The sequence below is a fragment of the Zosterops lateralis genome (genome assembly GCF_965231275.1).
Source record: "Zosterops lateralis genome assembly, chromosome: 1".
Lineage (NCBI taxonomy): Eukaryota > Metazoa > Chordata > Aves > Passeriformes > Zosteropidae > Zosterops > Zosterops lateralis.
Window position 1 is genome coordinate 105974123 of NC_139762.1, and position 22513 is coordinate 105996635.

Below are 22513 nucleotides of genomic sequence, written 5' to 3' on the forward strand. Positions count from 1 at the left end.
GCACTGCTGCTTATGGCCTCTTGGTGTGATCAGAGCAGTGTGACCAAGACATAGCTCTGATGAGAGCAGGGAAGGAAAGTCTCTTCCCAGCCCTTCTTTCCAGCTGCCACTAGTCTTTTTGTTTCCTTTTCTAGACCAAATTCCTGATGCTGATGTACTTTTCATAGTAAGTTCTTTAAAGTATTTAGCTTTAACAGCCATGAAAGATGGGAGCAAAAGTATGTGTGATACTGTTAAAATATTTGAGATTAACGTTCTACAGAACAGCTTCTGAGGTCTCATCAGGACAAGGAACAGCTGTTACTACTGAGCAGTGTTTGAATTTTAGTGCTGGTAAAATATTACAAGGAATAAGTGTGTGCTGCAGGACACATTCTCTTAATTGTAGCCTGGCTGAAATGTATCACTGGTTTACCACACTAATGTCCATATTTAAGAAAAAAAATGTGACTGTACCCTTGGTAAATCCTACTGCCAGCTAGATTAGGTTTGGGTTTGTTGTTTTGTTTTGTTTTAGTTTTGCTTTCAAGATATGGTTTTTCTTGCCCCTTTTCTTAAGTCAATCACATGTTGTTCAACTATTAATTTTTCCTCAGAAACGGGTTGAAAAGACAAATGTGCAACAGAATGGAGTCTTGGATATTCTGAGCTCAGCCCGATCTTCCCTGACACAAGCTAAGAGTGCACTTGGATTATTGCAAGAAAGCAAGGAGGTAAAGTTTACCAACTTAGGGTTAAAAATCCCAATATCTTGTTGGAATGAGGCTTATCTGAGCCAGTCAAGAAAGAAAGGATCTCACAGCCCATCCTGGATGCAAAAGGAGTCTGCCTGCCTGCACAGGTTTCTGTGAGAGAAGCTTGTTGTGGGTTGTGATGTGGCTGAAGAAGACACTGAGCTGCAGAAGTCAGAATTTGGGAGAACATCTGTGAGAAGTACCATAAGCAATTGTGCTATTCTTGTATTTCTTTCTGGTTACTTGTTTTAAGCCACTGTTAAAGAGGCAAGGTACTAGGCTAGAAGGTCTTTGCTCTGACTCAGCTTTTGTGTAATGGGTCTGGAAGAATAATGTAATGACTGCCAGTTGTTCCCAGTAACCTGCAGAGTAAGTTGGAAGGGAATGTTTTTCCCTTTGGTCGCCTCAGGTGCAAGGTATGTGTAACACTGAAGTAGACGTGCACAAAATGAAACATGTACAAGTACAAATAAAATTATATATTTTTAAAACCATAGGAATATGAAACCCTGGCTGCTCAGCTGGATGGAGCAAGGAAGGATATGAATGAAAAAGTGGCAAATCTCTCGTCAGCAAGCAAAGAACCGCTGGTGGTGAGGGCCGAGGAACATGCCAAATCATTGCAAGATTTGGCAAAACAACTGGAAGAGTATGTTGCCATTCCTGTAAACGAGTAATTGTTGTAGAGAACATCAGTGGTTGTAATGGTCTCTAATTTCACTTGCTTTTATAACCATTTGCAAAGCTAGAGAGAAATTAAGTTAGTCTCTTTCCATTTCTTCATGATGCACGCAAGTTTTCTTTTTCTCCAAAAAACAGATCTTCCTGTATTTTCTTGATTTTTTTCTCCTCCAGAAGTGTGAATTTACATAATACTGTTTTATACTACTGTACTAACACTTCATTAACATCTTACTAGCAAGAGAAAATCCTCATATACAGAGTGGGAAGATGTTTAGCGTATTTTTTGTAGAGTTATTTCAGGTACTTGTACTCAGGAATGTTTTTATGGTGTCAAAGAATTGAGGCAAATAATTGGAATAAATGCTGTCTTGTCAGTCTTCAGACATGCCTGCTTAGCACTATGGAGGAAAAGACCTCATCTAGTTTTCTCATCCTTCAAGGAATCTTCTAGAAAGGCAAAAATAGGGTAAACTTGATAGGAATCAAGTGTTTCTCTCTCCATTATTTGTACTTTGCATTGGAATTATGAGAGGGGTTTTGGAGGCCTTCTGTGATATGTCAGAACAAAATGAAAAAAAAAGTGAAACATTGATTTACTTTTCCCTATGCAAATTGTTCACATTTTGTCATTGCACCAACTGGAAAGTCTCAGAAAGTAAAATTCCAAAATACCTAGCATGGCTGTAAAATTCTTGGGTAAAACCCCACATTTTCACTATGTTTTTATGTTAGTTTTCAGTGTGATTTTTTTTCAATTAAGAAGGCACTGTTCTCACAAATACAAGGCAGCTAATAATAGACAGTTGTACAGTTCAAAGGGAGTGAATAGAAGAGATTTTGTCTGTTGTTTTTGATTCCAGAGATGCTGTGCTGGTTCTTGGGGAAAACACAAAAGGTCTTGTAGTTGCTCAATGATCTGGCATCTACAGTTCTCTGAATTCCTCTTAACTGAATTGTGTTTGGAGGGCTGTGATTGAGGTGCCTTATTATTGACCATATGCTCTCTCCATCTTAGTCATTTGAAGGATGCTTTGGAGTCTCACAGCTGTGCTTTTCCACACGCCTGAACTTATCCTGTCTTCTGAAGGGTCTTTCCATGTTGGTTTATCTCCAAATTTGATATTGTTGTAGAATGAAGTTACAGATCTAATGGAAAACCATTTTCTGTATTGGCATTACTTAGAAAATACTGAGTTCAGATCTGTTTGGAATCCATCTCACAGCCTTGGCAGAAGGCTGCATTTTTCACCCTGTTTCCCACAGCACAAAGAACAGTGTCAGGAAGGACGAGTTGGTAAGCTGTACTATGGAAGCTTCTACTGCCTATGACAAAATTATTGGTGCCATCAAGGCAGCAGAGGAGGCTGCCAACCAAGCTGGGAAAGCAGCTGACTTGGCTTTATCGGTAAGTGGCCAAATGATGGTAAACTTGTTACAACCAGAGTTTCATTTTAACTATCCCAGTGACCCCAAAATCTAACACCTGTGTCTTGGCATGCTTTATTTTTTTGTGACCTTTTATATGAGTTGCTGTTCTGCATGTTGATTAATTAGTCTTGACTCAGCACTAACCAGGCCAATTACTTTTTCTGATGGGACTTCCCATATGATCACAGACTGTTTCTTTCCATGCAAAATAAAGAGTTCTTACAAGGCAAGCTTGGTAATCACTGCAGGTGATTTCTGCACCGTTAATACCCACAAGCTCTTCAGCAGAGACATAACATCCAACAGCTAGTAATGCTAGTAATTTCCTCCTAATGCCCTAAAATCCATCTGAAGTTTGTTAAAGACCAAGGTTGTAGTATGCTTAAATTAACCTTGGTAGTTGTTGCTAAAGGTGATGTTCATTAGATGAGATCTCTGCCCTTGTAGAGTTGGGGGTTCTTTAAATTGGATTGGGCTCTCTCTTTTACTCTTTAAATTTTAATGTAATTATCAAGTGATCTTACACTACCATGGTTCTATTATCAGACTGTGAAGAGAGAAGACCTGTCAGGAAAAGCTGCAAGGTTAAAAACTGAGAGCAGTGCACTCATGGATCAAGCACAGGAGACTAAAAAGACATTGCAAGGTACTAAGAAAGAAAGTGGTACTAGAAATGTTGACACAGCATGAGAAGCTTTCCTGGAACAAAAAATTTTCACATCTCAGCAAAGCCCTTCAGCATTTTTTCAATGAAAAAAATGTAGTTTCATTACAGTGGGACTTTATGTGATGGTTATTTCCCATAGAAAAAAGGCAAGGAAATAGATTTCCTGCTTCTGCTATGCTATACAGCTTTGCAGTCCTCTTGTCCAGCAAATCCTTTGCCTTGTACTTGTTTTGCAGTGGACTTAATGCTCAGTGGCAGCGTGACCTGTGTAAGAGTGTAGACAAGTGCTGCAACACCATCTGTCCAGCAGAAAATTGATATTTTTCTTTAAAATTCTCATGGGGCTTTCACTGTTTTGCAGCTCTTGGTCCAAACCTTGAAGACCTAAAGCAAAGACTTGATGTCGCTGATGGAAAGATGAATACACTGAAAATTGATCTTGTCACTGCTCAAAACAATCTCAACGGGATAAACAGAGGTTTGTTACTTAGCCATCACTTCTGGCCTGCCCCTTTCATCTGTTACTATAAGAATCTGCATGTTCATTTCTGTGTGTTTCAGGTGACATTGACAACATCATCACCAGTGCAAGGAACATGGCAGAAAATGCCAACTCTGTCACCAATGGTGTGTTGGATGATCTGGCCCCAATTAAAGAAGAAGTGGAAAGAATTAAGAGTAACTATGGAAGCACACAGAGTGCCAGCTTCAATAAAGCACTGATGGAAGCAAACAATTCAGGTATTGCAGGTGCTTTGTGGGATCTGCCAAATCACTGTAGGGTGAACATGGCCAGTTTTGCATTCAAAAGTTAGGCATGCATCCTAAGCTAGGTAGAAAGGGACAGGCACAGCAGAGAGCACACTCAGGCCATTCTGTGGTATATGTTAAAGCTCCTTATATGTCAAAAGCTAGTGCCATGACTGGTCTCTAGAGATTTGGAGGCCAGTGACTAATGGGGGACCTCAGGGGTCAATACTGGGTCTAATCCTGTTCAACATCTTTATTAATGATCTGGATGATGAGGCAGAGTGTGCCTAAGCATGTTTGCTCCTGACACTAAACTGGAAGGAGTGGCTGATACAGCAGATGGTCTTGCTGCCATCCCGACAAACCTCAACAGTCTGTGGAAATAAACTGCCAGGAACCTCACAAAGTCCTGGACCTGAGGAGAAATGAACCCCTGTACCAGTATAGGCTGAGAAGGTGGCCAGGCTGAAAAAACTTTGTAGAAAAGGACCTGGGGGTCTTGGTGGGCACAAAGTTGAAGATGAGCCAGCAATGTGCCCTTGGGCACATTGGGGTAAAAGGTTGAAACACATGAGATTCCCTCTGAATATGACAAAAGAGTACTTTTACTGTGAGAGTGACTGAGTACTGGCACAGGTTGCCCAGAGATGATGTGTAGTCTCCATCCTTGGGTATATTCAGAAGCCTGCCTAGACAGAATTCTGGGAAACTGGACCTAGGTGGCCCTGCTTGAACACAGGGGTTGGACATTGGGACCCCCAGAGGTTCTTTCCAACCTCAGCTGCTCTGTGATTATGTGGTTTTCCACTACATTGGCTAGAGAAGAGCCATGGACAATTATCGTAGACTACATCTGTTAGCTGAAATTAAGTGAACAGAATTGCACAGAGCCTGTGCTGAATACAAAATAAGGGACAATGACACTCCCAAACAATTTAATTTTACATCTTTTCAGCAGCTTTATCTGATCAAATCAAATAAAAGGAAAACATTTTAAATAATATAAATACAGGAGCTAGTCCTGCATGGTATTGCAGGGTTGTAAGTCATCCCTGCAGTTATGAAACTGGTTTATAAGTCATGTTTAGAGGAAAAAAAGATCTGGATTTAATTTTATTTGCCTTCTGCATCATAGGGTTGAAGTCTGCAAATATTTTCAGGATGGTTTTTTTTGTTCTGGTTTTGGCTTTTGGCAGTCACAGGAGATGAGAAATTGTTTCCTGTTATAATGAAAGTTGAAATTATCATTGTCTTTTCTTTTCTCTGAAATAAACCCAGCCAGATACTGTAAGACTCACTACTAAACTGTCCTGATTAGCAACCTTGACACAAGAATATAATTCATGTCCTAGTCAGTCAGGCCAGCAGTCTGCCTACCCCATTATTCACTCTCTGACAGTGGCAGTAGGAGATGCTACAAGCCTGAGTCCTGTCTGCTGTCCTTTATCCTCATTCTCCCCTAGCATCCACAGCTACTGGGTAATAATGTCATAGACCATATCACTGCTCTATTTAATACTTTTTTCTGGACCTTTACCTAAGACATTTTTGGAAGTGCTGATTCTGACTGCTTTTGCAAATACCTTTGGCCACAAATTTCAGAAGTACAATAACCTCTGTATGAACTGCTACTTTTAGTGAGAGCTTCCTAATATTGTAGGACCAGTCAAAACTGTTTTGTCATTACCCTGTCCACTACTTTTCTGATAATTGTGTAGTGATACCATATTTTTGCATCTTGTTTTCCTCCTCCTTTTTAATATCAATGATTTGCATTCTTTCATTGCAGTAAAAAATTTGACAAACCAACTTCCAGATTTGTTCAGCAAGATCAAGAGTATCAACCAACAGCTGATGCCAATAACCAACATCTCTGAGAACATAAATCGCATAAGAGAGCTGATTCAGCAGGCAAGAGATGCTGCAAATAAGGTCTGTCCTGAGCATTGCAATCATGCTTGACCTCAGTGGTTTGGACACACAACAGTACTTTTGTTTCTCTTTCTCTTTCTAAATCATTTTATTTAAACGTGTGAAAGAGCAGACATAAATTTAATTCAACAGCACTACCCAGCAACTGAAGTAACTGTGGTGATGGGAAGCATAATAATTCCTACATAAAAGTGACAGGATACAGTAGCATTCTGCTGCTTCTTTCTCCCTTTAGTTTTGTGGGGTTTTTTGTGGTTTTTTTTCTTTCCCACGGCATCTCTGTAATACTTATTTGTACAGCAGCCTCTTGCCTTCCAAGGTACATTGTGGTGACTTTGGCAGCAGGGACAGAGCTGGCTCTGCTGCTTAGACACAGGGCTCTCCACCCATGCATGGTCAACTGAAAGCTGACAGTGCCAAAGTTGTGCAGCCCTATGCTCTCCTTACTCCAGCTGCTCCAAGATGTTAGAAATTGGCTACTGGCACCTTATTAGACTGCTCTTTCTCATTTAAGCAACTTCTGTAGTTTCTGAAGAGATAGTGTGGCCTCAGGTACTAATAAGTATCCCTGAGATGATCACAAATAGCCTAGAGTTACAGTGAATAACAGGAATCAGTGATCACGGTGTATTTAGCTGTAATAGGATGTGTCTTTATAATATCAGAGGTGCATCGTAATTCCCAACAGACAGTCTAAGTCCAGCTAAGTGAAGCACCAGGATGTGTTTGTAGACATCTCAATAATTCATAGACTTGCTCTTCAGAGCTGCAGGGCACATCCTTCTCTGTCCGTGTATTGAAGGTAACAGTTATTTGACAGAGGCACAGTAAGGGTTGATTAATTGTTGTCTGGAACAAAATGTGCTGTGTTAAGTATTGATAATACAGACTACTGCATTATCCAGCCTAATTATTTTGTTTGGTAGGATCAGAGTCCAAATCTGTGGTAATTAATGGCTGAAACATGACTAGGATGTGTAATGGGTTACTTGGCAATTAAACACACCAGTGAAACAGGAGTAGTAGCAATAGTTAATTGTAACATACTGAGCTTTGGTTTTCTTAACAGGTTGCTATTCCTATGAGGTTCAATGGCAGCTCTGGTGTAGAGGTTCGACCTCCGAGCAACCTTGAAGATCTCAAGGGCTATACTTCACTTTCCTTATTTATCCAAAGACCTCAGGAAGAACCAGACACCAGCCAGAGGGCAAATAGGTTTGTCCTGTACCTGGGTAATAAAGATGTAGGTATATTTTGATATTTAATCTCATTTTTAGACCAGACATCACGTTTTGAGAAAAGGATGGGAAGTGATCCGTTCTGACTGAAGTTTGTAGCTACTGTTTCCCTGTTTCTTTAAAATTGCCTTTAAGTGATGGTAGAAGTGTTTTGTTCATTCCTTCCCTAGCAAAGTAACTAAGAAGTGGCTGAGCCTTGTCCTTCGATGTTCTTTTGCTCCTTTAAAAGTTACTTCTCCATCATGGATACCATCACACATTCTTACCAGACCTATCAGTTTTTTCCACCATTTAGAACAAAGACAGCCTAACTCCTGCCTCAGAGCTTTGACTCTTTTCACAATATAAGTCACTCTGAATTTCTCTGTTGGTTAAAAAAAAAGTGATCATTTCAGTTTTAAAATTCAGCCCCTCAGGTCTTAATTTTTTTGTCTTCTAAATGTGCTGAATAATGCAGACCTGTTTGTGCATTTAGGTTTGCTCAATCACCATCAAACATTTTAAAAATTTCCTATATATGTTTTCTTGTCTTGTTATTTGACAGCAGCTGTATCTATAGTGAGCCTTGTGCCTACACAGAAAGCTGTTTAGAGGTATTTGTTCTACACTGGATTTAATAACTTTATCCTCTGAATAACTGGCCAGAACATCAGTTGAAAGCATTTTAATAGTTACTTCTGAAATACAGTATCTTGAAGAAATAAAATATGATTTTTTTTTTTGGAAAATTACTTCTCCCAGTCACCTCAGTAGGAACCATTGTCCTTCACTGAGTGTTATTCTGAACATCTTTCTTAAGTCACAGATGTTGAATCTAATTCTTAGTAAAGGTGTCAAGTTTTCATAGCTCTAGCTGGGAGATGTTAGCAGTGAGAAAAATATTTTAGATACTACTGTTAAAAAAATAAAAAGGCATACATGACTTTTCAGTTAATTTATAACAATATTCATTGAATCAGTGCAACGTATAATATTACAGTATTTTCTTCCCAGAATTGATAAACTTAATTCTCATCATTAGGTGGGTGGATTTCTTATGACTCAGGCACAGCATGAGGATGTCTCTGAGGAAGTGCTGGTGTATTTTACCTTCATTACAATTAATCATGTATTAATTATTATTTGCTTTGCTATTTTTAGGCTACCAAGGACTACATTGGTATGGCTGTGAAAGATGGTTACCTTACTTGTGTTTATAACCTGGGAGGTGGTGATGGAGAAGTGAGAGTGCAGTCATTGGTGACTCAAAGCAAAACTGAGGAAGCTGTTATGGATCAAGTTACATTTGAAAGGTATAAGACCCACAGCATACAACAATCTTCCTGAAAACCTGCTAATAACATATTTAATTAGTGTGATCTGATATTCTGCCTCTCTGTTTTGGTTTTAGGATTTACCAGTATGCAAAGCTGAAGTACATCAAAGCAGCAACATCAATTTCTCCAGATTATGAAAGCCCTAGAAGTGCAAGCAGTGGAGACAGTGACATGCTCCTCAATCTTGATCCCAGCAGTGTTGTCTTCTATGTTGGAGGATACCCACCAGATTTTAGGGTACAGAGTTTCCTAGTGTTTCAAAGAATTTTTGTGTTAATCATTGCATTGTTCTTACAAGTAAAGATTGGAACTAGCAGTCTTTCAAAAGCATGTGTAAAAATTTATCTGTGTCAGTAGAAATAGATGAGATACCAGGAGATACTACTTCCTACAGAATCTCCATGGCTTGTACCATGCTAGAGCTGAAAGAAGGGAGCATAATGATATTTCACTTGCCCAGGAGAGCATGAAACCTATCCAGCCCTGCTAAATATTGTTCCAAATCCATTTGACTGTGCCTTAAGTTGAGCTGCAGTACACTAAGGGTCATATCAGATGGTTTGGGTATTACACACAAGCACATAGTATCTTTTTTTACATATTTAGAATGTCATCTTTTGTGTCTTAATAATATTTGCAGTAAGTCTTAGCAGTTAGATTGCAGTGTAAGATTTTGTTAGCTAATGTTGATATAATGGTTTTAATTGTTTTGCAGCCTCCACGTAATCTCAACTATCCTCGTTATGAAGGCTGCATTGAATTGAACAGCCTCAATGAGCGTATTATCAGCCTTTACAACTTCAAGAGGACTTTTAATCTCAACACCACTGATGTGCAGCCCTGCAGAAGGTATGATATGAACATAGAAGTGTTTCACAGTTCTGTGATCTTATCATTATGAATTCTTGTCTTTTCACATCCAGGAGAATAACCACTGAAGCCAAAGTGGTGGGTTTTTTTCTAACTCTTGGTCATTATTACATTTCTTAGAGAAAATCTTGAATAATGACATGATTCATGTCTATGGCAATTTCAATCTGTTTAAGTGTTATAAAATCGGGACACAATTTGTAGACTAATGTGTTCATCTACTTTATAAAGTAAATATTACATTAAGTTAAAAAAAGTCAGTCATTAATGATTTCCTCTCTACAGACCATTTGTAAATCTGATAGAAGCCAGTGGAAGGTTTTCTCTCCACTTGGGTTAGATCAGAATTTGGCCTTAAAGCAAATTGCTTAAGCTGTTTTAAAATTTAAATGGCAGTAAGTCCACATAGTAGACATTTTTGCTCTCATATATTCACACCTGAGATATTGAATTATTACAGGTATAAAGAGGAGACTGACCAAAGCTATTTTGAGGGCACTGGTTATGCCAGTGTCACCACGGGAGAAAGAGTTGCCCAACAAGTACGGTACGAGCAGACAATTGAGACGACAGCAGATGAAGGCATCGTGTTTTTTGCCTCAAATGGGGTAATGTGTGGAATGCTTCTGTCTGTTTTGTAGTGGAAGAACATCTTAAAAATCTTGCTTATTAAAGAACATGTTAGATATAGCAATAACTATGGAAATGTCCTAAAAGTGTTATTTTCATCTGTGTGGAAAATTAATAGATTCTGCTGTATGTTTACTGTCATATGGTTTAGTCTTAGGTAGTTGTGCAAGAAACAGGGAGTTGGACTTGTGGGTGCCTGCCAGCTTGAGATATTCAATGATTGTACAATGGTTGACGAATACTCACTTTGTCAGGGCTGAGTAAAAAATCATTCCAAGGAGCTCCTCCATTAGGCCATGCAGAGAATTCAGAACTGAGGGCAGGAAAGGAGGAATGTAATTGGAATCAAACCAACATTGGAATATTGAAATCCTCCAAAACTGGAAGTGCACTCTTCACAAATCTCAATATATGTGGAAACAGAGTAAGAAAGAATATAGGAAGTGACATAATGACTTAGACCTGTAAAGATGCTCATAACCACAGTGCTGCTACTTATCAGGTAATCTTGTAGGCACATTTGCAATCACTGGAACATATTCTGAATAATTTTTCAATGATGTAAAAAGTCAGTAGACATTTGAAATGACACAAAGTCCTTTAGAAATTTGGAGAATACCTGTAGCTGATACCAGATCTGTTTATAATAGTTTAAAGTAATTATGATTGATTAGTGTAAGTTTTAGGCCTTGTGTTATCCTTTCCCCGAAAAGCTTTCTTGAAGCAACTAGATAGCTTCATTAAAATTATTCATATAACAGTGAAATATATATCTGAGATTGTGGCAGTTTAATTGTGGTTTTTGTTTGTTTTTTTTTTTTTTTTTTTTAATCACAGGATCAGTTCATCAGTGTGCTTATTAAAAATGGTCATACAGTTTTTAGATACAAACTTGACTCTGAAACTCCAGAAGAAATAGAAGCCAAAACTACTGTAAATGATGGAACATATCAACAAGTATGTAATTTTAAAGAATCAAGGGCTCCTTATTTGTAAAAATAGACATTAGTTGAAACTGTCCTCTTGTAAAGTTTAGTTGTGGAGTTTTCCTTTTGTGTGAGGAAATCAAGTCACTAGGGACTAGTTTGGAGATGTGAAAATTAATCTTTCTCTTGTCCTGTTTTAATATGAATAGTTCAGTTTTAAAAGTGAAACCACTAAAGGAAAAAACTTTGTCAGAGCAATGCTTTACCTAAAGGTAGCTGTGCACATTGCATTTCTTTGCGTTAGTTTCATACTTAGCTTAGTGTTTTCACCACTCAAGGGTTTATTTCTTCATGGCGGGCTGATCTTTATTGAGATTACTCTTTTGCAGTCTTTGTTGTTGCTTGTCCCCTTAGCTTTAGCCCAGCTCTTTTGTAGCACTACCAGAGTGAAATCATAAAGATACTGTAAAAAGTCTTTGATTTCCTTGTTGGTTAGTTCTCCCTTTTCCCCTTAATATATTTCCAGCTAAATAGTGTAAACGGCAGGGTCTGCTGCAAGGAATCTTTATTCTCTACTGGGTCAAGTTACCTTCAGACAGCTGACTGACTTAGTTTTTCTTCAGGCAGCAGCTTCTGAATCTTCAGCTGCAAAAACAATATCTGAATTTTAGGTGAGGTGTGCTTTTAGGACAATCTTTCAGATGAAAATAAAACCTCACCTTATATTTGGAGAGTTGAACATTTTCCTTGTCTTGACTAAATGCCTGAAGTTTGCGAAATACCTTTGAACTACTGCAGTTATCCTTGATTTAAGTAAATGAGAGGAAGGGGAAAAAAATCTGCTCTGTGGGGGTGCTTCTAATCAGGTAAATTATTTTAGTTTCTGCCAAGTGAAGTGGTTCTCATTCGTGTATTTCAGATTAATGTGGTGCTTGACCGAAGAAACAAAGTTGTGTACGTCAGTCCTGGTATTAGAGCCAACGTACATGTCTTCAATTTCACTGAGTACTACCTAGGTGGAGTTCCATCATTTCTACGGGAACAGTGAGTAACTATAAAAAGACTGTAATATACAGGCTTTGTAAGGAAACTCCATCTAAACTCTTTAGGAAACTCCATGTAAACTCTTTCCCTACACAATTTCTTTCACGCTCTGTATCAACTATCTAATGTGACATAAAAAAACAAGTGTATAATACATGATCATAATCTGTGATTTTTGGCTAATGGTGAGATCTTTATTGGAGCTCATCCTAAAGATTTGGTTTAATCAGCATGAGTATGTGTACACAAGAAAGATTGCTCTTGTTCTCTTTTTCTATTTCTTATATTGTCAGCATTTATAGGTTACTATGGTGTGGTGTCTGCTTTGAAATACCAGGCTACTGAACTCTTTTTCCTTCCCCTCCCTGAAACCAGCTTTAATATATCCACACCTCCATTCCGGGGCTGCATGAAGAATGTGAAAAACCCATCCACTGCATCTGTTGTTTTTGATAAGACTTTTGGTGTCAGCAAGAAATGTTCAGATGACTGGAAGGTAACTAATACATTTCCTCAAAAACTTCTACTGGAGTTCACAGACTCTGGTTTGTCTATAAATCCTGGACCATTATGTTTTGCTTAGGTCAAAAATTATATTTGGTTAACATGTGATGGCAGTAAAAGAACCTGGATTGGGTGGGAAGCTATGGAAATGAAAGAGACACCAGCCCTATTGTGATAGCTTGTTACAGCACATAGTCCACCCTCTTATTTAATAATGTTTACAATTAAGTATTCATATTTACCTTGTAAGCTTGTTGGCTTCCAGTTGCTCTTATTAATTATGCTGGGATACTTAATACTACTCTGTATCTTTCCTCTTGCCAAGGTGTCTACACTTCCTAGTTAAATGACCTCTCAGCATTTTTTCTTAAAAGATCTTAACAGACTACTTCCATCAAAGTCTCTTATTCTAAGGCTCCACTCATCTGTTTGTTTTCTAATTATTTTCTGTGCATCCTTGAGTTTTACCACGTTCTTTTTAAAATGGGACAACATGACATTTCACTGCTGGCTTAACTGGAGCTGCATGAAATGATGAAAACTATCTTTCTGCTTCTACTTATGCTGCTTTCATGGTGCATGATCTCATTTGCCATTTTTACTACAGTACTGCACTGAAAGTTTGTGCTTATTTTCTTTTACTTGTGGTGTCTAAACCTTTCACAGAGTGATTTCTTCACAGACTATCTTGGCAGATAATTTAATCTTCGTTCTCTATATCTGTAAAACTTCTCATGTATTAGAAGGTGTCCTATGACTCACACAGTTTCAGTTATGTAGCTCATCTGCACAGCTTCATAGTTATAAACTATTCCTCCAGCTACTCAGTTTTGTGTCCCCAAATGTGAAAACTTTGAAAGCCACAGTAGCTAGAGATGAAAAGCTCATTAGTCTCAGCAAGCCTCCTCTCTCTTTTTAGTTTCTCAGACCATAGTTAATGATGGTGAAGCCAACTCTGACAGTCTGTTCTGTACTGAAATAATGGCTTTTGAGGTTTGCCTTGTTCTTGGTTTTGACTGGAGATGATCACAATTACATTGAGTGGGCAGCTGTTGTCTCATATTGGCATTTCTTGTGATTAAAACAAAAATCACTGAAAATAACTATTTTCTCTCTTTCAGCTTGTCAGATCTGCAGCTTTCTCCAGGGATGGAACATTAAGCCTGAGTGCAGCAGATTTCCCATTTCCCCAGGATTTCCAAGTTGGCTTTGGCTTTCAGACCACAACTTCAACTGGAACACTCTTAAATTACAATCTACGGGTATGAAACACATTCAACTTAGCATATGTGATGGGGTTTATCTCTGAATCAGTCATTTCAGTTTGTGTCATAAGTCTCATGTAGATTCCTGTATTTTAGGGTAAGAAATGCCTTTTTTGAGTGTGGCATCTTGCATGTCATAGTCCAGAGAAATGCATTCTGGCAATTTCTTCACATGGCCAACAAGCAGTGCAATGAGTAACTGAGCTTTAAACTAGAACCTTCTGCAGAGTAGCTCAGGCACCTGACACCACCATCCCAGTAAAAAAACTGTTGCTTAATTAGCTGGAAATTTTCTCAAGGAAAAATGGCACTTTTCCCACACAGAAATGTTGCCCATGTCCAAATAGGCAGAGGAAAGGGATTGGTTCTGGCTATGATCCTTCAGAAGTAGGGAAATTTAGGTACAACCCCATTCTGGCTGGCTGGAGGAGCTAAGAAGTGAGTGTACACCAGGCATTTGAGAAGTGGAGAAGTGACTTCTCTGCATTTTGTAAAAATAAACAAGTATTTTAAATAAATGTTTGCTATTCAGAGTGCAGGAGTATTTTGAAATGGAAGCTATGCTCATCATGCAGAACTTGGTACACATCTGGTACTAGATGACTGAGAAATGCAGTTCTAGTGTAAGAAAATTTGTTGCCTACTGGCACCCACTGAGAACTCTATTAATGGCAGTAGCAAGAGCTAAAGGCTGTTGCATTTATTTAGCTAATCATTTTGTGGGGTTCTTTTGTAGCCTGATGTTCTTTCCATCTTTCTGAGTCCTGGCTCTGTAACTGCAAAGATCCGAGATATGGAAATTAAACTGGAAAAGAAATATGAAGATGGGTCAATGCATTATGTGACAGTAATAAAAATGGACAACCGGTGAGTCCAGTTATTCATCTAGTTCTTACATGTTGTGGTTGGAGAAGGCAAATTCACATTCTGTGGTACTAATTCTTAAATAGCTTAAAATGGTCTCTTCTAGCAGAGGATACCTAAATAATGAAGGGAAAGGAGATTTTTGTTCTATGCGTGCTGGTACCTGTGATGTTTCAGCTGTACCCTACTATGCATTTCTTTATAGGTTGTGTGAGTTTTGACTGTTTGTCTAGCTGGAGCTTTGGAGCTCTTCCCCTTCCCATAACCTTCACATGTGTCCCTGTAACACAGGTGGTTAAAGGACCAGGGAAGAAGCAAATGCTGTGTCTGTTTTTTCAGTAATTATCTGTTATACAGATATTAGATATTAGAAGACACAATTTACTGAAAAGCTCCTAAATCATACTGATTGCTATGGAATGCATGAAATTCATAAGTGTTAGTTGAAGTGGAAAGTTTGAATGGTTAGCTATAACTTTGGGTGATTATAACTTAGTATTGTCTGTTTCATTTTGACACAAAGAATTAAATCATGTCCTATAGTTGATAATGAGAGCTTTTTCATTAATTTAAATTGCACCATGATTTCACTGTAGGGCTGAAGTATGAACTTCAACTCCTGCTCATTATCTAATATGGAAAAGCAGAGCAATTTCACAGCAGTCAATAAGCACATAGTGAAAAAGTCCCAGAAGTAAGCTAATGAAGCTCTAGCACAATCACAATGTAACAAGGAAACACATCTGGTTCTTTTATATATATTTTTTTAAATTTCATTTTTTAACTGTCTCTTTATATGTCATGCTTATTTTCATTCAATTTTTTCAGAGTACATCTGATGGTTGATGATGAGTCAAAAGCAGTTGACTCTCCCACGTCATCAAGCTCACAGCAATCAAACAGACCTATAAAATTTGGTGGAGATAACTTTGAAGGTTGCATCTCAAACATCTTTATTAAAAGGTATTTGGCCTAGAAAGAATTACATTTCATGCATTTTGGTCTGTTTTCCTTCTTTAATTATATTAAAATTGCATTTTGCTAAAATGCTTTTCTTCTATGTGCGTGAAACCTTCGTGAATACGTAACTTTGCTGCCTTCAAATACTCTTTCATTCAGGTATATAATACATGGGATCCAGTTATAATTAAATCTGCTGCTCAGATGTAAAGGAATTTTAGTCTGTTAGCCAAAGAATGAACTCTGCAGAGTGAATTGGATATGTCCCAACAAGGCATCCAAAAAGATTTGCTAGATTGTATTGTTATAGTTCTCCGGGGAACCGGGTAGTGAAAGGAGCAGAGCTGACAGAACCAAAACAGTTACATCAACAAGTGAGACCATATTTGTAGAAATCATCTGCCTGATTTAGGCTGTCTCTTTTTTTGACACGTTTGTCTGATTATTAGAGACATCTTACAGGCAAAATTTCGGAGAAAAAATATGCATAAATATGTTTCTAGAAGACAAGCATCCCATGTGTCATAAGTCATGTCCCAGTGAGACTTTGTGTTAGCTAAGTTTTTGATGAGTATTTATACATGTGTAGAGTTTTCAAAAAATAGTATATTTTGATTTGTTTGTCATACAACCACAGAATGGGATGGGCTGGAAGGCACCTTTCAAGATCCTCTAGTTTTAGCTAGTTTTAGCAATGGGCAGGGATACCTTCCACTCATCCAGGCTGCTCAAATTATATCTTAATTTAAAGCATCACAAGGCAATGAAGTGATGCCAAGATGATTTTTTGCCTTTTCTTTTATATACCTTTTATATACCTTTTATGCATCCTCCGTACTCCTAGCATGCATACACGTAATTCCTTAAGTCTGGTAACTTAGCCTAGCCCTAGTAATCTTAAGCCAGGAGACCAAACATCCTAGAGGCCTTGTAGTAGGAGGCTGGAAAGCCCTATGCTATCTTGGGAAACCAAGAACATATCCTGGAAACTAAGATTTTCCCCATCCAGGGGGGAGGAAATTCCTCAGATGGGGGAATATCACACTATTCATCCAGGCTTCCTGTTTGGGCATCCTTGTTATCTCTGCTAATCTGTAATCTCTATAAATTGTATACATGATCTATCGTGTGGATGCATTTTGGCACATCACACTTTGGTGAAACGGTGCACCCCAAGGATCCTTATTTAAATACTGAGATAAAACCCTCTTATCTCTTAACCGTGTCTGGCTCTCAATTTTTTTAAGACCAGGAAAAGTCATCAGAAGTAACCTATATATTGAACTTCCCATCAGAAAATAAATTTGGAAAGTTTTTGTGCCAAAATAAATGAAGAATTAATGCTGTAGCTGGTCTGATGGAGTGAATGGAGAATGGGCATCATTAAAGAAGTCCAGGTTCTACTCACAAATCTACCACTCTTCTCATAGAAAACCACAAGCAAGGAGCTTTGTAGCTTTTTTTTAGTTGTAAAATTTTTTGTAACTTACTCATTAGAGATGCTTTGTGCAGCTTAGAAAATTATTGTATTACCTAATATTATTCTTTGTACACAGGGTAAATTGGCTTTGACATTCTTTCTGATAATTCGGTGATAATACTAGAGCTACATATGAAGTTGTAATGGGTTTTGTCCCTTGACAAAAGTGAAGCAGAACCTGATGTTCTGTTTCTTGATTTGAAACTGGTTATGTGTAATTACCAATCAGAGTTTTGTAGTCTGATTCAGAAATCTTAATCAAGGCTCCTGTGATTTTTTTTCTCTTTTTTCAAGGACCATATATGTTTGTGTTTTTTAAATAGCTTTTAGCAAAATTACTTTGTTTAAAAAAGATGAGAACAAAACATCAGGTTTTCTATAGCCAAAAAGAAATGACCAGAGCCCAATAAAATACGTTTTACAGAATTGAATGTACATTTTTGGTTGAAAAATAAGATTTGGTACTTTATTATCTTGTCACTAGGAAATATATTTTTTGTGCAGAACATGGTTTTACAATATGTTTGTTGTTGATTACACTAAAGAAAAGGAATGCTGAATCACAGCACTTACTGCTTTCATCACAACAGGACAGGTCAGCTCCCCGAGGTTCAAAATCTTGTTGCTAATACTGCCAAGACTGGTGTATCCCTTGGAGCTTGCCAGGAATATGAAAATTTTGAACCAATGCTGCTGCAGGAATTTAAAAATCCTCTCAGGCTTAAGATGCTCAAGGTATGCTCCTTGTTACTGTCATCTTTGCTCCATATTAATGCCCAGGCATTGTCTGCACAGCCATCATTTCTGGAACTCAGATTCAAATGTTCTTCCTTTCCTTCCATTCACATCTGAAGCAAGTTCTCCCTGTGCTGGAGTTTCATACTAAACCCATACCTGTCTGGAATGACAACAGCTTTTCTGTCTTTAGGGAAGGCTGTTGACTGCCTTGGGTGGGAGCTCTTAAATGTTTTGATTGAAATGTTTCTATTTATGTGCACATATAGTAAATGTTTCAATTCTGTCTTGTGTGCACAGAATGAAAAATACCTTGATTATTTGAAAGCTGCTAAGGTGCAAAACCACACTATACCAGCTCCATTACATGACAGCAGTGAAGCATATCTCCTTGGAAGCATACCCAACAGTTTCATATCCTACATGTTTTCTCCATGGTTATCTACAGACAGGTAATAAAAACATTCTCTGTTCTCCACCTAGTACTTAGAATACCTAGAATTGTCAAAACTACTTGACTCTTTGGGTGCAGAGTGTAACGATTTTCTTCTTGTTTATGTGTTGAGCCATAACAAAAAGTGGTTCTAAAAGTTCAGGCTTTTTTTTTTTTTTTTTCTTCTTTCTTTTTTCTTTCTGTGCGAGCATTTGCCTAAACTGACCTAAACTGAGTAGATTGACCAGGATGTGGTGGACAATTATGGTGCATGCTAATGCCAATTCCTAAGCCTGAATGTGTCCATTTTCATTTACATTCAGAGATGCAGTGTATAGTGCCATGATTCCACCCAAATGTTAGTCCACATTTTGCAAATGAGTTTCACTGGAGAACAGAAAAGATGCAACAACTAACAAAATAGACCTATACTGGAATATGCTTACTTTCCACTACAGGTTACATTTTTCTATAGATGTACGGACTCGATCATCAAGAGGATTAATAGTTTTCATGGAGGAAAGCTCTGAGGACTCTTACATGGCTCTTCACATTTCTAAAGGACGTTTTGTCTTTTCACTTGGCTCTGGAGAAAAACAAATCAAAGTCAAAACCAGTATTAAATACAATGATGGGCAATGGCACACTGTAAGTAGTATGGAACCCCGGTGATGGCATAACTACCATTCATCAGGCATAGCCTATTTTTTAGAGTATAGAAACTCGGTTTTGGTCATCAGAAATTAATTCCTATGCCTGAAAGTTGATGTGGTTGACAGATCTCTGAGAGACCTTACTGAGACTGATGGTCCCAGGATGCTATTTTCTGTTTAAATATTTCAACAACACGGTATTTAATTTAAAGACAAAGAAAATATGCAGTGGCTTTCATTGGCTTTTGAGTTTTTTATTCTGTTATATTTGCCTCCTGGAAAGGTCATCTTCAGCACAGATGGGAAGAGTGCCCGCCTTGTTGTTGATGGTCTAAGGTCCCAGCACAGGAAATTGCCAACAAATTCTGCCATCAGCATTAAGCCACCAGTCTACGTGGGAGGGCTGCCACCACTGAAGAAACAGGTAAATAATTGACACATCTGCACACACACTCCCCGTGCTGCAGTAATTATATGGGAAAGTCTTTCATAGGTAGGATTTCCATGCTGAAAAGCTTTGGAGGGGATTTCCAAGGACCACATGAGCACCATATATGTTGTTTGCAGTGGTTCATTGCAGATCTTTTTCTTCACCCATTCACACAGCCTTCACCTGGACCGGTATTTTCAATATGTTGCTGAGACACTGATGCAACCCTGTCCTCTTTTCATTTTTATTCCTTAAAAATAGAGAAGGCAAAAGTCAGTTTTAATTCCAGAAACATCATCTTTCTGCAGAATATGGACTAAGTGGACTTAGAAATAATCAGTACCTTAGTGGACTAAACAATAATCGGTGGAGAAGCAAAAAAATCATTCTCATTAAGGAACTATGGATGTAGAAATGGATTTTAATCTGAAATACGTGTGGTTTCTATTTTAAAAAGGGGAGAGTTAATGATCCAGGGTATTTTATAAAATCAGATTTAAATAAACAGACTTAGGAAGGGAAGGGCTGCTTGGGATTTCACAACTACTCTTGCATTGTCTTTTTGACACATCATTGGGAAGTATCTGTTTTACAAGTAGGAGTCATGTTAATTCAAAATCAACTCTTACTGAGTTTCAAGCACTTTTTTGGAATTTTGGAATACCTTTTCACTGCATCAAAGATGGGTGTTAGGGGCCTTTAGTGCCAGTTGGCTTTCTATAGTCCAACAGTCCAAAAGAACCAATGTTTAGTATTATTACTAAAAAAAAAGCCATAATGCTTCAGTGTTCATATTTTGAAATATGCTTTCAGAATATACAAATGAAGAGTTTCAAGGGTTGCCTGAGGAATTTTAAGGTGAATGGAAAAGTCATGAATGCACCTCAACAAAAAAATGGCGTACTTCCATGCCTGGACGTTCCCATGGACACAGGGATTTACTTCTTTAATGAAGGAGGATATATCACCATTGGTAAGCTGTGTAGAGATTATGGTATATGGAATTATGTCTGAAGCATGTAGGTGTATGGGCTACTTGTTCTTACGTGGTTTTCCAATTGTCTCCACCTCTCATTCCTCTTCCCTCTCCCCACTGTTTAATTCTCCACAGGTAATTTGCTGATGGGATTGGATTTCAGGATTGTATTTACCATTCGACCGAGGAGTTCAACAGGTGTACTCCTCCATGCTGGAAGCAAGCAAGACAATTATTTGACTGTTTACATGAAGGGAGGAAAGGTGAGTGCAGACTGTTCCCATTCCAGCTGCATTGTCCTCCTTCAGCAGGGGCAATTCAGGTGCTCCTGTTCTTTGTCACAGTAGCTTAACAGGTAACTTCTTTACAGGTCATTGCTGCTGGAAATAGTGATGCTGGAGAATTCCAGGCATCAGTCACACCAAAGAAACCTCTGTCTGATGGACAGTGGCATACCATTGCAGGTACAATGTACATAACATTTCTTCTGAAGCTCTGTGGGCACAGAGCACTACAGCTCTAAATTTTTACTAATCATTTTATTTCTGTTTAGTCTGAGAATACTCTTTAGAACAATGTGCCTTGTGTTAATGAAAGGCTTTACATAAATTTTTTGATAGGCTTTGTTAGGCCCCAGATGACCTAGGTTTGTCAGTCTGACTGTGAATTAAAATAAAATCTGGGGGTTTTGTGCCCTTAATTTCAAGAAAGATGCTATTTAAAAATAATGCCATATCTAGCTGGTTCTTTAATAGGGTTGAGAAGGAGTTCTCATTTACTTCCTTCTTTGCAGTCTCTCAGAAGAAGAACACAGTGCAGCTAGAGGTGGGCACACAGAGCAACTATACCACTGAACTTCAACCCTCTCCTCCTAGACGTGTGTACCAGCCACTCTACTTTGGCAAAATTCCAGGTAATATTATTTCTTCATATTTTTTCATTTTTTTTTCCTTTCCAAAACAAAGGTCCCATCCTTTCATGTACTCCTGTATCATATCTTTTGAAAGCCTTGCCATAATTAATGTTCTTTAAAATAATTCTTTTTAACTTGATCTTGCTGCCTTGTTTTTGTAGCAAATTTGGACACCCCGTGGCTTCCAGTTGAAGACCCATTTTTTGGCTGCCTTTGGAATATTACCATCAATGACAAACATGTCTCCACCAGGAGAATTTCAGAGGTTCATGGTGCAGTGAACTTGCACGGGTGCCCAGGGAAGTAACTGTGCTGTTACAGTCGTTGTGCACACATCGGGCTGTGTCTGCTGAAGAGCTGTTTGGATTCCCCTTTGCTGATCAGCATCAGGCTGCTTGTTCTGAACAGCCGGTGAGCAAATGCATCCTCTGGATGTGGACTGTGCCAAAGCAAACTAAAAGTATTTGCTTTGACAAACTCCCTTTTAAATGTTATTGATTTCTGAGGTAATCTGTTGTGCCTTTTGAGATATATGCAGAAAATATAATTGCATATACCCTACTGGGCCAAATTCTGCTCTCACCCACAACACCAGAGACTTGAGCAACTCCAGTGTCTTAATTTTGGACATTTTCCTCAATGTTGGCCATCTTGAGAGCAAGTTTGATTCATTAATATAAAGAATTTTATAAAAAATATAAATTTCTTTGGATTGTTGCTTATACGGAAATGTACATTGATGTTAAAAGTAATAATAATATAAATGGAGTTTGAAGCACTTTAAGGAGTGAAACTCTGGGAGTTTGTTACAAAGTTAGGAATTTTGGGACCAATAAATGCAGTATGTTCCTGAACCCTTGCATTTTCTTGTTTGGTTGATTTAACCTGGTGGGGTTTAAAAGTACTTTTTAGAAGCTGCTAAATGTTGCTTGCTTTCTGCAAATATTTCTGTAGGTTTAAGATGCTAATTTGCCCAAATAAGCAGGTATCTATCATCTCTGCATCTCTCTGCTCATCACAACTTGGTTATCTAAACATCTCAAAAAGAGGGTAATTTTTCTGCAATCTTCAGAGCCAGAAA

General features: G+C 38.1%; 1 protein-coding gene across 3 annotated transcripts in view; it reads left to right on the forward strand.

The window, feature by feature from the left end:
- Nucleotides 1-22277, forward strand: part of LAMA3 (laminin subunit alpha 3) — a 74775-nt gene extending 52498 nt beyond the window's left edge. For all 3 annotated transcript variants that reach the window (XM_083856923.1, XM_083856924.1, XM_083856925.1), the window contains 27 exons: nucleotides 597-713; nucleotides 1232-1383; nucleotides 2682-2823; nucleotides 3393-3492; nucleotides 3875-3991; nucleotides 4075-4254; nucleotides 6053-6195; nucleotides 7265-7438; nucleotides 8574-8725; nucleotides 8824-8986; nucleotides 9465-9598; nucleotides 10080-10227; nucleotides 11087-11206; nucleotides 12095-12219; nucleotides 12595-12715; nucleotides 13845-13985; nucleotides 14725-14855; nucleotides 15681-15815; nucleotides 17883-18027; nucleotides 18328-18479; nucleotides 18919-19108; nucleotides 19397-19537; nucleotides 20357-20516; nucleotides 20655-20782; nucleotides 20890-20983; nucleotides 21313-21432; nucleotides 21594-22277. In XM_083856923.1, coding sequence (XP_083713049.1) covers nucleotides 597-713; nucleotides 1232-1383; nucleotides 2682-2823; nucleotides 3393-3492; nucleotides 3875-3991; nucleotides 4075-4254; nucleotides 6053-6195; nucleotides 7265-7438; nucleotides 8574-8725; nucleotides 8824-8986; nucleotides 9465-9598; nucleotides 10080-10227; nucleotides 11087-11206; nucleotides 12095-12219; nucleotides 12595-12715; nucleotides 13845-13985; nucleotides 14725-14855; nucleotides 15681-15815; nucleotides 17883-18027; nucleotides 18328-18479; nucleotides 18919-19108; nucleotides 19397-19537; nucleotides 20357-20516; nucleotides 20655-20782; nucleotides 20890-20983; nucleotides 21313-21432; nucleotides 21594-21739 — 3771 coding nt within the window. In that variant the 3' untranslated portion in view covers nucleotides 21740-22277. The remainder of the gene's footprint in view (nucleotides 1-596; nucleotides 714-1231; nucleotides 1384-2681; nucleotides 2824-3392; nucleotides 3493-3874; nucleotides 3992-4074; nucleotides 4255-6052; nucleotides 6196-7264; nucleotides 7439-8573; nucleotides 8726-8823; nucleotides 8987-9464; nucleotides 9599-10079; nucleotides 10228-11086; nucleotides 11207-12094; nucleotides 12220-12594; nucleotides 12716-13844; nucleotides 13986-14724; nucleotides 14856-15680; nucleotides 15816-17882; nucleotides 18028-18327; nucleotides 18480-18918; nucleotides 19109-19396; nucleotides 19538-20356; nucleotides 20517-20654; nucleotides 20783-20889; nucleotides 20984-21312; nucleotides 21433-21593) is intronic.
- The last annotated feature ends 236 nt before the right edge of the window (nucleotides 22278-22513 follow it).